A 15,256-nucleotide genomic window follows, 5' to 3' on the forward strand; every position below is an offset into this window, starting at 1 on the left:
GATATTCATAGACTATTTTTTTTTTACTGTAAACTATACCTAAACCTTGGTACCTAGTCAAGATGCTAATCGTTCGCGACTTGCACCCTAGTCATCTGGAAAACGAACCACATACGGAACGCGTTTCTGTTACCCATTACAGCGGCTAGCTACAGCCCGAAAATTCCCACCAACTGGGCATATTGCTTACAAAGGGTATGTGACACACTGTAAATTACTCTGCTCTCAGGACTTCTACATCTCTACTCACCGCGTTCGAATTTGCAGTGAGTAGAGTTCACTCTCATCTTCAGCAAAACCGAAAAACCTAGATCTATATGACTAGTAAAATAGCCGAAACAATACGAAGCATCACTCTAAATGGCGCTACATGTAACGCGCCTTACACTGATACAAGATTTTCATCTAATAATGTCAAGAACTAGTGGATGATTCAACCTTTACCGGTCGACGTGGTAAGACCTAGGATTTACCAAATCCATGTCGGTAAAAGCCCGAAGTGAACAATAATTATTTCACATTTCGGGGTTTTACCGATCGGCATCGGTAAAACCTAGGTCTTACCGGTATATCCTAGGTTTTACCGTACTTCGGGCTTTTACAGTAACAGATACATGAATTAGATTGATATATAAAAGATGACACACGCGAAATAATACTTATTTTATCCACATAGCAAGCTTTAATAATATCGTATTTATTTTTTATTTTTTTAGGAAACAAACCGTCACATATTAATATACATAAGCTTAGGTGATAACAAACACATTTTTAGTTCCATTGAAAAAAATAAAACATAGTTAATAAACAGATCAAAAACAGGGAAGGTGTTAAGCATCTTCTTTAAGAAAAAGACTTAACGAAAAAGAAGTGAGATCTTACGTGAACTCAAGCCTGCTACAAATATTATTTTTTATTCATATTACACACCGTCCCAACAAATTTTTAAATAACGGAATTTATTCCAGGCAAAATCTTTATTTTCTAATGCTTCTTAATGGTTATGGTCATGATTGCGTATGCTGTTAGTACAGTCTGATTCAATTTTTTCAAAGACAAAAGAACGAAAAGATTTTATAAATAAGTAAATTGCAGTGTTTTACCAGAAAAATGAATAAGGTATTCAATTTCAAGCTGTGATTGTCCTTTGTTGTGGAAACTTTGTCTTTGTGTTTGTTTATCTATGTTTTTTATTAAGTACTAACGTAGGCTAGGAATTAGGATCAACTTACACTGATTGGACCATTTGTTGTCTTTAATAGAATAATAATAAATAAATAAAATTGTTAACGAGAAGTAACCTACCATATATATCATATGACCTACATAGTCACATACTAAAAACATCTTTTACTCTAGGGAATTTACTTTGCTATTACTCCCGCTAAGCCTGCACTAAATATTACCCTTTATGAGCAAGTGTGATAAAATAGTCCATTGTGCAACGAGGGGGGTGAGTGAAATTTTGGATACGAGGGTGGTAATTCCCGACAGTCGGAGGCTGGAGGGAATTAAAAGCCCGAGTTTGCAATATTCTTACCCCCGGTAGCCATGTCTAATGTAGAAGAGTATGATCCATACCCCGGCGCCGGAAGCCTTCAGTAAGAAATGCATATACTTGGAAAAATTCGACCAATGCTGCCGTGACCCCGGTGGCCGAGTGGCTCAGGCACCTGCCGCGATAGCAGAGGACGCTGGTTCGATTCCAGCCTGGGGCACTGGAGGCCTTGGTCACTTTTTCTTGGTATATAACATTTATTTCAGCTTATAATTTATATAGTAGTGTTTCTACTTGAAATATAAACAAATTAAAATATTTTCTAAAAATAATTTAATTTGTTCTAATACTTCTAATAGATATCAGATTAGTTCATTGTATATATAGATATCAGATTAGTACCTAAATACATAAATGATCATCGGTATAAAAAAGGAAAATAACCTGCGCGACTGTACTACAAAGTACCAAATGGACGCAAAGCTTCGGATAATAATATAATTTTGGGGTATAAACCCGGCCTTAAAGATACCGTTATTAGCAAGGTAAGGTTGCATACATAATTTACTCGGAATTACTAGTAACTTTCTGGTCATTGCAGATGTTGAGATTCGGTGTTGTACCGAATGTAGGTTTGCCGCTAACTCGGCGGAGTAAACCCGGGGTGAAATGTACTGGTAACTCCGGGTTTTACCGGTTAACACCCATTTTGTGGCTAACACTGGATGGCGCAAGTGGCCCTTAGTAAAGTATGTAGGGTCACAGACTTTAATTGTTGAGACATCTAGGGTTCACGCTAATTTGGTTGTCAATACTCACTGCATGAAATGCCCAATGTAAAGTAAACCATAATTTAAATGGGTCCACAATTAACGGCCGTGACTGCACAAAGGGTTTACTCGTACGGGTGTACTGAAGCCCATTTCACTAACTCTAGTAATTTGGGATGACTTAAAAGTCTATTTCTACGTTGGTCAAATATTATTATTTAAGATTATCTTTAAAAGCCCAATACGTTCGTGTTCTTCACTCACTCTCTCTGAGCGTAAGCGTGAGTGGGAGGATGTGTGTGCTCGGGACCGCAGATATCATGTTTTTTAATTTTAAATTGTTGTTAGTATTAACAAAAAAGATCGATCGATCGATGAATTCCCTCAAAAATAAGTTAAGTTACAAATTTTAAAAGTGCGTTTTAGACCTATGTTCGTGATTTTTTTCTATTAAGCACATTATTTGAATTTTTTAAATTTTCGAATCGATGAAGTCACCAGATGAATCGATGAAGCAACCGTATTGTGAGCTAGAACAGCGCTACGATTTTTCAAAATCGCCGTTTTCTGAAGCGCACCTTAAAGACAGCTTGTGATATTCAGCGGGTGGGTAATGTCATTGGCGTTTTTGTAACTAAATCAAGTCGCATAGTACTAATCACGAGTTTATTTCGTGGTGTCAAAGATGTCACAATGGAGGCAGAATTATCACAAGCTGTTATTTGAAACTTGTGGAACGAAGCTCGTAGAAGATATTAAATGTTATGACGACTCAGTCATAAATTGGCAGGTTTTTAAAGGGTCAGCAACGCGCATGTTCTCAGGCATGTGTCATTAAATAGGGCTGCAAATCTTGTCTCTTCTCTTAGGAAGAACCGTCCATCAAGCGTTATCTCGAGATAATCGTGTCAAGAACTAAGCCCTTGAGGCCAGTGCTTAGCGGTTAGCCTTCTTCCGCTGCAGCCGTCTTTGATTAATGTGCCATGTCCATAACTAATAAACATTTACATATTTCTCATTCTCAATCCCTCCTCACAAACACGTATTATAAAACATAATATTACTCGTACCAACAATAAATAACCTTTTTCAGAATCGAAATTCGAAATTGAAATTAAACAATGTAAACTTTGAAGGAAAAACACGAATACTTACTATCAAAATAGTTATCCGTACATAGTTGTCTATATAACTACTGCACCTGTCTAAAATGTAGACAGACATACAAATGTACAGAAGTGAATTGAACATGGACACGAGAGTTTTTAGAAAATGGAACGAACCATCTGAAAGGCACAATTGACACGAAGGCACACGGCACCAACGCGCTCTTATTAGGATTGCATTCGTATCTAAGTAAGTAAATAAGTAAACATATTATTGTACGAGAAAAAATAAATATTGATTACATCAGATAGAATAAACTCGTAAAGTAGGTATCTACCAACCTGCCTACATCATCCAATTAAAATTTTATCTGTGATCTATCTGTGTCTGTGTAATTTTATTCGTTTGTTAGAAATACATGGCTTAGTAGATTTGAAATATAATGAGCGTAAAAGTACGTATAAGTATTCAAATTAATTAACTATTACCAGATGTAGATACTTTAATCGTAATGGCTAAATTTAATTGTCTTCATTGGCGCAATAAACACAAACCCAACTGGCTGCGCGCCAGTTTTATTAACTGCGCTTCAGACTCTATTACTTAGTATATTACATGAGTGTTACTACTTTCTTGTAAATAACACGCATAAGAGCATACTAGCTTTTGCCCACTACTTAATCTGCGTAGAACGATGATTTTAGTGACGAAAATTATCTTATGTCCCTCCACGGTACTCAAACTACTTGAATACCTACCAAATTCCATCTAAAGCGCTTCAGCGGTTTAGATAATCGTGAAGGTCCGGACTGGTCGACTGGACGCACGCGGCGCGCGGTGCGGTGAACCTGTTTTGGACGACAGCGGCGGCAGCTTGCCGCCCGCTGCCACGCTCGCCGCGCCACGCGCCGCGTACGTCCAGTCCGCGGCCGAAGTGATAACAGGCAGGCAGACAGAGCTTTGTATTTCTCTACTCTCTATGTGTCTAAACTGCCTTACTTTGTTTTATCATTTGGGATGTTTTAATATGGCAACTAGTTGAGGTGCATTATAGAACCAGACAACTAACTAGTAAAACAGCGGGTAACTAAGTAATCGAATAAGTAAAACTGAAGTTTTGATACTGAAAGGTTAAAATAAATTAAAAATAAAAACTTAATCTGACTCTAAATCACTTTTTGCGAAATTCCGCTGCACACAGTAGAAACACGTACCTTTTCGCCGCTATTTTCTGGGAGGAGCATAGAACCATGTCCTGCCTTTCCAGTGCACACTATCTTAATTTCTGAAAATAAAACAAAAGTACTTCAAGTTATACAAACAAAATATCAGTGATATGCATTTATATTTATACCCAAATGATTAATGTGATTATTATATTAATCGTTAAAATCACGTCAACATGTATAATCTTAATCAAAACGATGAGAATCGCATGTAATATGAAGTGCATATTGACTAATTCATTTATTGATAATTTTATTGCACGGAAAAAGGTACAAAAGGCGGACTTAATGCCTCCTGGTGTTTTCTACCCCACAGTCTGTTTCGTTTCTACAAATATTTGTATTAAGGTATCTAAAAATTTAATACCTAATTAAATTACTGCCTAATTTAATACCTAATTAAAAATTTAATACCTAAATAATTACGGCGATAGGTGTCTCCATAAACGCCTACCCTATATATGTAACAGCCTGCCCTCTGACATCAGACAGGAAGCCAACAAAGTTAAGTTTGGTAAAAAGCTGCACCTTGTAAACTGCATAAAATAATTATTAAGCATATAGATATAGAAACGAATTTCATTGTAATATAAATATAAATATAAGAGAGTAGAGACTGCACGATCCTACAGTCAAACCGTGTAAACTGTTTTGTGGGACTCTGTATCTGTTTGAGATGTATAATTTTATGTTAATAATAAATTATAATAAATAAAAAAACTAACAGCATGTTATGTTGAAATAAAACGTGGTATTATAAAAGCACATGGTCATTAAGATTTAATACCTACCCTAAGATTTACCTGTATTGGCAACAACTATTTCTTGTTTCGAAGTTTTGTTTAGAAGGTTTTGGGGTCAGCCTCGCAACAAGTTTGTCTAATTAGAATTGGATTCAGGTCCCCAGGCGCAAGAAAACGTTTCTACATGGTCTTTCCTTCCAATAATTTAATTATTTCAGTACTCAGTCAAAAAGTTCACAACAGACAAACAAAATACATATAGATCTTGTATGCTTACTTACAACATTTTGCGATTCAATTAAAGCAATATTATTTTCCGAGTACCTATAACTATATCAAGGTCGAACATCATCAACAAAAGAATCATAGCCAAGCCACTGGCACACTATTAATAATAAATCGTCAATAAACAGAAAATAATGTTACCAAGGTCTATTCAGACTAAGTGCTGATTGCTTTTAACTCTAAATAAATTTTGAACATGTTGTCGAAGTTTATCTGGCAATCATTTTTGGGAATCCATTATTTTAATAACTTTCGGAAAACAACTTTGTTCAAAGTCGATACTTTATGCTATCCCAGTCTCAAGTTGGGCCAATAAATTCAAGTATTTTATACCTAACGCCATTTTATAGCGGGCCTGGCTCGTAAAAACTCTTGTCTTTACTTGCTATAAAATAAATAAATGGCCAACTGTGAGTGATAGCTCACAAACCAGGACTACTGAAACCCTTTATTTTATTCGATAACTTCCACTACCCTCGTCGCATTTATTTAAGACAAAATCAAGCATCCTATTTTTACTACAATATTTTCTGTACAGCCGAGGACACAGGTGTCTTCAGATTTTATTTATTTTTCCGCGTTTACTAGACGAAGGTGTATATAACACCAAGTCCAAACAATCTATCATACCTTTTAAAAAACAGTGGACCAATATATAATATATTTCAGGTGTTCAAGTATACAAGTTGCCCTCGTAAGGAATGTTACTTGGCGCAGCCGGTAGGATGAATATGTAATGTAATGCGCTCCTCTTCATTGCGCTGCATACTGCGGGCCGTTCCGCATTGCTCCTTACTTTAGCTCAATCACATATTTATACATATAATTGCTTTTTCTCTGATTCATAGTAGTAGTTATCTGGTTAACAATTTACATAGAATTTAAATTGCACTGGTTGAAACTTTAATCGTTATTCCACATTAATGTTTATTGTGGTCGTAATATTTCGAAAGTAATCCAGATGGAACCTGAAAATAATGAAAAAGTTTTATCTATATTTGTTATTGAATTTCCCACATAACAAAAAATTAAAAGGAGAACAAAAAATATGAAAGAATGACTTTTTTTGTACCCATAATAATTATACATAAATTGGTAGGAAACCTAGGAAAAAAATTGGAATGTTATTTTTACGAGTATCAGAGCCCATATAAGTTTTAATTTTCAAAATTTAGTTACTATGCCCCGTTTTCTATTTCCTTCTTAGCAATAATAATTTCTCCATGAGCTAATCTCCCGGATTAGGTGTCGAGAACACCTATATTCTTGGAAAGTTCTACATGTGCCAGCGTAAAGTAAATTATTGCCTGAAACCCGACGAAAGGTGTACTTTCCAATAAGAACTTTGTGAAACTTGATGGGTTAGAAATACGTTAATAAAATAAACTGCAGAAGAAAATCACCTTCACAAAGTTTACCAGTTTAATTACTCTTGCGTTGGTATGAAATCGACTTAAACGTTTTGACGTTAGTTTGTTGATCGCTTTTATGTTTTTAAATTTTTACTGTTTTTATTAAGTGTCGCGTTGGACATAAATAGTGTAGCTCGATTTTAGTTGAATTACATAATTGGATTCAAAAGTATGTCGCGTGCATTATGTGTTTGTTATAAATCTCTAACATTCTACTAGAAAAACACGTTAATAAAACCTAAAACATTGGAATCATGCATTTGCATTAGGGTCCCCAATAAAATCTGCCGGCACCATTCCACAATAACAATATTTCAGAAAAAATAACTTATGAGATCTAGTATTCTGGGTCCGTAACAGAAGACGTGAGATTGCTTAAGAAAATATCGAAAATACAATGTTATTCATCTGATTTCGATTTTTCATAAGAGTCCTTATTCCTACAGACGAGCGTATTTTGTAAAATGCTTCCTTTTTCATTCAAGATTACGACGTAACTATTAGTATTTATTCAAAAACTGGTAACGTACTTAAATAATCGTTTCCTAAACTAGCGGCTCCAACAGTTCAAATTTTCATTTTCTCTTTTAAACCTCTTTTTTAATGAGTTTTTTTGGGAGTCTTTTCCAAATTTTGCAGTGAGATGTGGCGTTTCGGTTCTCAATTTTGCTGTAAACAAGAATCATTTGGTACATGAATGACTACAATTTGATTCAACATATCTCGTACGAGGGGCTGGAATGATTAACAATCGAAGATTCATTTGAAAAAACTGATAAAATACCTTCCGAGTTTTCTTCATTTTTTGGGCGTAAACAGGGTTTTATTATATTTTTTTTCCGCAAATTGTACGCATATTTTGCTTTAAAAATAATATAATAGCAAACTGTAACTTTATGTTAACCTATAAAAAAAAAATCATAACTATGGGACCTACATTGCCGTAAATTTATATTTTTTTAAAACACGTATAAATCACGCAGCAGCGACGCCCCGCTCTCAGTCCGCGCGGAGCGCGCTGAGAGGACGGACCTGTGCTCGATTGTCAGGCATTCGTTGCGATCGTAATCAGCTACGGAGTTCCGAGAAGTGCTATATACTGCGATTAGAAAATCTTAATAAAAGTTCATTTTTTACACTATGCTTAACAGACTCTCGCTTATTGATGGATTTTCAGTGGTCCTTTTTTTTATACTACGTCGGTGGCAAACAAGCTTACGGCCCGCCTGATGGTAAGCAGTATCCGTAGCCTATGTACGCCTGCAACTCCAGAGGAGTCACATGCGCGTTGCCGACTCGAACCCCCTCCCGCCCCTCGTTGAGCTCTGGCAACCTTACTCACCGGCAGGAACACAACACTATGAGTAGGGTCTAGTGTTATTTGGCTGCGATTTTCTGAAAAACGCATTTTTACTTGAAATTACGTTAGGGTTTGCATTTGCATTATTATTTTTGACCCGGATGAAGTCCAAGTTCTCATGATGGAGTCAGGAGTTGGTCACCAGAACTCCTAATCTACTCATCATAACTCCATCGTGTTTGGGCTCAATAGATTTGCCCTGACGAACACCATCGACCTAGATGAGGTCCAGGGTCTCATGATGGAGTCAGGAGTTGGTCACCAGAACTCCTAATCTACTGATCATAACTCCATCGTGTTTGGGCTCAATAGATTTGCCCTGATGAACACCATCGATCTAGATGAGGTCCAGGGTCTCATGATGGAGTCAGGAGTTGGTCACCAGAACTCCTAAACTACTCATCATAACCTCGTCGTATTTGGGCTCAATAGATTTGCCCTGACGAGCATCATCAATCTAGATAAAGTCCAGGGTCTCATGATGGAGTCAGGAGTTGGTCACTAGAACTCCTAATCTACTCATTATAATTCCAACGTGTTTGGGCTCATGAGATTTGCCATGACGAGCACCATCGACCTAGATGAGGTCCAGGGTCTCATGATGGAGTCAGGAGTTGGTCACCAGAACTCCTAATCTACTCATCATAACTCCATCGTGTTTGGGCTCAATAGAGTTGCCCTGACGAGCACCATCAATCTAGATCAGGTCCAGGGTATCATGATGGACTCAGGAGTTGGTCACCAGAACTCCTAGTCTATTCATCATAACTCCATCGTGTTTGGGCTCAAAAGATTTGCCCTGACGAGTACCATCGATCTAGATTAAGTCGAGGGTCTCATGATGGACTCAGGAGTTGGTCACCAGAACTCCTAATCTATTCATCATAATGGTAATTTGATGGTGCTTGTCGGGGTAAATCTATTGAGCCCAAACACGATGGAGTTATGATAAATAGATTACGAGTTCTGGTGACCAACTCCTGACTCCATCATGAGACCCTGGACTTCATCTAGATCGATGGTACTCGTCAGGGCAAATCTTTTGAGCCCAAACACGATGGAATTATAATGAGTAGATTAGGAGTTCTAGTGACCAACTCCTGACTCCATCATGAGACCCTGAACATCATCTAGATTGATGGTGCTCGTGAGGGCAAATCTATTGAGCCCAAACACGATGGAGTTATGATGAGTAGATTAGGAATTATGGTGACCAACTCCTGACTCCATCATGAGACCCTGGACTTCATCTAGATCGATGGTACTCGTCAGGGCAAATCTTTTGAGCCCAAACACGATGGAATTATAATGAGTAGATTAGGAGTTCTAGTGACCTACTCCTGACTCCATCATGAGACCCTGGACTTCATCTAGATTGATGGTGCTCATCAGGGTAAATCTATTGAGCCCAAACTCGATGGAGTTATGATGAGTAGATTGGGAGTTCTGGGGAGTTCTGGTGACCAACTCCTGACTCCGTCATGAGACCCTGGACCTCATCTAGATCGATGGTGTTCGTCAGGGCAAATCGTTTGAGCCCAAGCACGATGGAATTATAATGAGTAGATTAGGAGTTCTGGTGACCAATCCTGACTCCATCATAAGAACCTGGATGGACTTCATTCGGGTCATAAATAATAATACAAACCCTAACGTGATTTCAAATAACACTGAAACTCTATAGCACTAATGTGCGCAAACGATTGGCATCTTGACTAGGCAGCATGGGTGCGTAGCCACCATGCCAATCGATACGACAACGAAACACTATCTGTCTCTCTCTCGTACTAATATGCACAAACGATTGGCATCTTGGCTGGGCAGCATGGGTGCGTAGCCAACATGCCAAACGTTTACGATACGACAAGGAAACACTATCTGTCTCTCTATCGCACTAATATGCGCAATCGATTGGCTTCTTGGCTAGGTATCATGGGTGCGTAGCCAACATGCCAATCGTTTACGATACGACAACCAAACACTACTGTCTCTCTATCGCACTAATATACGCAAACGATTGGTATTTTGGCTAGGCACCAAGCAAGTGTGTGGCCAACATGCCAATCGTTTACGATACGACAACGAAACACTATCTGTCTCTCTATCGCACTAATATACTTTATTTATACCTGCAGTCATTTACTAACTTCTTCATTTTCCATTGGTGTGAAAGAGACAGAATAAAGAGCAAGGGTTATAGTACACTCTGTAGTCTCTACGCTTAGTAGTAGTGTACATAAAAAAAACTACTGTGCATATAAAATAAAATAAAGAGTGCCCATATGATATCATATAACACTAAAATTAATGTTGCTTGAAATTATATTGAAAACCAAGGCCTGTCGACTTCCTTAGAAAGATATGACGCTTCATAATTGCGCATGTGTGGTCTGACGCTCTGGACATAGATACCAGTTATTAATAAAAAAATATTTTGCTACAGCAACATTGCTCCTATCTGACTTTGTCTATTCAACTTTGGGAACAAATAAAATCATTTTTATCAAATATTTTGATTTATGTCACACTACCATATGTAAATTATTATTATTTTATATAAATTATTACCTATTTCAGTTTGTCTTTGTCTATGTTCATAAAATCTATGGAGGTCAGAGGCACATATACCCTCCATAAAGCCTTGCACTTGGGTCTGGCCGGTTAGAACATAGACAAAAGTCTGCAATGTCAATGCTGTCAAAGTCATTGACGCAAAACTATTTTCATTTTCAAAACTATCAGTTTTCATATAAAATGATTAAATAACGATTTATGTTGTTGAAATAGATTTATTGATTAATTTTTAAAATTAAAAATCCACCGCACAGTATCTCCGCTCAAACTCGGTTAAAGTTTAATCCTTGTACTAAACTAAGAAACAACAATTATTTCAAGGTAAGAAATATTTTAATCTATAAATAAAATAAGTGTACTATTGCCAAATTCAAATATATAAATTTAACCTTACCACCCTCTTAAGTCGCACGGCCGCCCTATCGCGTCCAAAATTACAATCTAAATTCATCATAGATGTAAATTCTAACATTGTTTTAGCTGGCAATTTAGAACTCTGGTAGCTATTAGCAAGGTTAGTATTTAGGGACATAGGTTATAGTATTGTTTAAAATGTGACTGTTTTGTTTTAGAGGGTGAACGTGAGCAAAAAATCCTTGGGCGTCATATCATTTCCTTGGAAAGGCTCAAAATCAAAAGGCACGGATCCGCCACATAATTGTGACTAGTTGTAGTTTCCCGGTGACCATCAACAAGACCGCTGCACTGAGCTGTGGAGCAGAAAGTGTCCGACAATCGGATAGATGTAATAACAACTTTGTCTGTCATATATTCATGTAATTTTTAGTTTTTTGGGCTGATATATGTGATATGATTACAAGTTACACTAATTGCAATTGTAGAGTAAAATCAGATGTGCCAAAGATCATGTTTTAGATATATAAAAATCTATATTAAATGCAATAAATAGTATATGTATATATATAAAATTGTTTTTATCATGAAAATTTTAATGACTTCTATTTATTGTTATGAAGGTGATCTGGGAATTAAAACATGCGCTAAAAATAGACGACCTAAACAAAAATAACTCCTTAAAAAAATCAAAAGATAATCACACGCACAGGATAGGTTAACTATTTGGTACCCACATCAATAATGAACCGAAATTACCGACCTGTGGTCTCATTGAATAAAATTCATATAGGTATGTAGATATTATATGGAAGTGTCACAGTTAGTTTAACAAGGCCCCGTCCGATACATAAATTTGTATAAAAAATGACTTTTTTCCTGCCTATTGTATGTTTTTCGAACGAATTAAGCTCTTTTGATCCTAATATATAGGAATAAAAATATTTATAACTTGATAATAAACTGTATTGTTACCTTTTATATTGAATAAACTTCAAAATATAGATATCATTATCTCTTAGGACAAAAGATGCCTGTGATTTTGATTAATATGTAACATAATATTTTTTTATTTGATAAATACTAATTTAAAAACCTCACCCCAACAAAAACAAAAAATGAAAAAATACAAAAAGAAATTCCGTCGCCGGGATTCGAACCCAGAACCACTAGCTAGAACTGGATCAATACCTACCAAAACCCGCCAGGCTAAACCGGTTGTCAATTTTAGTACTGAGATACAAAGAGAGCGCCACTAGTATAAACGAACTTTTGAAAGGGGCATTTTTTTGTATGTAGTTAGCGTTCTTCTCCTAGTGAGTATTATATTCTTTGTTGAAAACTATCAAGATTATTCTAGTCTGCATTGAAACGCGCGTCGCGTTGCCGGCGCTCGCGTACCGAGCGCCAACGCCATCTATCGAGCGTTATTTCGTGAAATCGGAGAACGCTCCAAGGATTAAGGGCTCTTAACTATTATTTTACTTGGTTTATATGTGAGTGAAACGTGGATTTGTAAGCTGCCGGCAATGTTGCAGTGTATTTGTGTGAGCTTGGTTTTGTAGGTGGCTTAGGGTGGTTTCAGATTAGCGTTTTATACGAGCGTATAAGCTCGTTTTTAGGAGCGCGCGTAGGAACATATACGCTCGCGTACCATTCGTACGAGTTCCTGCCGTCCGAGCTGACACGCACCGGTTCAAGCGCACACGCCGGTGTAAGCTCGTATACGAGCGTCCAGAGTTTTGAAGCGCGCGTATACGGTCGGTAAAAATACGCTAGTCTGAAACGCTAGTTGAAAATTCTTCAAAAAATAAGAATTTGACGGTTCAAGTAATTTTTACAAGGCACGTTCGATATTGGTGTTTTAAGAAAAATTGTTAATGAAGATTCTTCTAAACCTAAAACAATAAAAATACAAAGCTTGAACATAAAGTAACAAGAGAAGAAATTAACAAGCAAAAAGCACTTACTTTATAGATATTTACATAAGTACAGCGGAAAGTTGTTAGCAAAAGCAAATAATAACGGCTTAGTAACTCGCAAGGCCAAGAAGGTGTAAACGGGTGACAGTCACGGACTTGAAGGTCATAATACTAAGGGCTGTGTTGTGGTTGCGCGTAATGCTTAGGAAATGGATTGTCTGCACGTGTTATTATAACTTTCATAATTAAGTCAAATACTACCTATGCAGGTAGAGAAGCTTCATAAAATAATACCTCTGATAAATATAATAATACTCGTAGGTATCTGTATACTTATGTCGCGTAGACAAGCCTGGTATTGTGATCAGATGATAAATCAGGTCGACGTCAGATTAGTCAGCTACGTCACGGGTAATTATTTCAAAATTTCCTCGTGGCCTATCGTGTGTTAAGGATTTGTTTACGCACCAAAGAAAAGACAATAATTAGTTTAGAGTATGTACTAAAAAATGTTTAGGAAAACATCATTACTTTTATAAAATCTCTAGGAACTAGCAATTTAATTTATGAAAATAAAATATTCTTCCCTTAGTTTTAGTTTATAGTTAAGTTACCCTTGAGGAGTCATTGAGATTCAGCTCGTTATTGCAGTTGGTATTGGTACCTAAATACAACTATTCAATACTTGATTGCTGACTTTTTCCATACTTTTCTCTTTGGTCTCTGCTGTAGAAAATAAAAAGTCGTAAAAACAGCTTTACTAATAAATTCTAACTAAAGCGTTAATTGACAAATGAAAATAAATTCCAGCACCGATTTGCTCGGTACAACTTTAAGCCATATATTATTGGAACCGAAGTTCAAAGGGAACAAACTTTGCTCATCAGACTTCTACGAGTGATAATATAACTAAGTATCGGTTAAAACGTTATGGTTTATACTCTCCTAATAATATAAGTGCGAATGTGATGCTGTCCATTTGTTTATTTTCTCCCAACTACAGCAAAGCAAAAAAAGATAACGGTGATAGGAATCTACAAGGTGTAACACAAATAGTGGGGATCAGTTTAAGGGCATATTTGGAAAAATAGAAGCAACATTTTTTTGACGTTAAAAGTTTTTAGTCTTTGCATGGAGGGTTGGATGACTTGGACGAACTGTCCCATAGAAAAAAAAGTACGTGTCAATTTATTTTTTCTTATACCTAATCAGAACACGATACAGAATATGCCCGATCACTTATCCCCGATTATGCTGAACTTATAATGATTCTTGCAAAAGACAAGAAAAAGTTTATTACCCATTTGAATGATCTATTTAAATGTTTGCTCACAATACGAGGCATGAAACAACTTTTAAAATGTAATAAGACTCTAAATATGGGTCACAAAGTCATACCATTAACTGCCCCTTACAAGACAAAGAGGCACCTCTAAACGGACGGTTATTTCACTTTAGGGAATAAATTGTTCCGTTATCTGTAGTGAAAACAATGCTCTTTTGCACTACTTGGCACTTTTATAGCAGTCGCCTTAAAATAATGGGATGTTTACCAACTTTTTTAAACTTTCGTTGGCAAAGTTCTTATGCTAAGGATTTATTTTTTCGTAATCAATCACTCTTCCGCAATCATTGTATTATTTTCAACATCATTTATGGAAAGCTCTTAATAGACAATTACACAGTATTGGTATTTGTGTATCTCAACACTTTAACTGTCCCTCACTTTCACCGTTGACATTAATCGACTCGTCTGTGCATTACAGGTATGCATAAGTCTATTTCTGATGTCACCCAGGCGTGACAGCTAGTTTGACAGTGCAGTTTATAAATAAGTCAGAAATTTACTTAATCTACGTAATACGTCACGAGAAGGTAATCTTTGCCTGAGCGCTGACCCTGATGGTTCACTGATCGTAATTAAGTGACTCCTTCTTTTAAGCTTATAAACAGATCTAATTATAAACAAAACTAATGTTCTGACAGCCTCTCGCTTAGTAAGAAC

The 15,256-nt window shown here is 36.6% G+C and overlaps 2 protein-coding genes across 2 annotated transcripts in view; one reads left to right on the top strand and one right to left on the bottom strand.

Moving 5' to 3' along the window:
- Window positions 1-15,256, top strand: part of LOC133522718 (uncharacterized) — a 170,550-nt gene that overhangs the window by 37,914 nt on the left and 117,380 nt on the right. The gene's annotated exons all lie outside the window — the stretch shown is intronic.
- The window catches only part of LOC133522719 (aminoacylase-1-like), a 35,682-nt gene that overhangs the window by 8,503 nt on the left and 11,923 nt on the right, over window positions 1-15,256 (bottom strand). Inside the window, exon 5 of the mRNA XM_061858145.1 lies at window positions 4,590-4,660. Within this exon, the coding sequence (XP_061714129.1) occupies window positions 4,590-4,660 (71 nt within the window). The remainder of the gene's footprint in view (window positions 1-4,589; window positions 4,661-15,256) is intronic.

This window comes from Cydia pomonella, chromosome 11, assembly GCF_033807575.1.
Source record: "Cydia pomonella isolate Wapato2018A chromosome 11, ilCydPomo1, whole genome shotgun sequence".
NCBI lineage: Eukaryota > Metazoa > Arthropoda > Insecta > Lepidoptera > Tortricidae > Cydia > Cydia pomonella.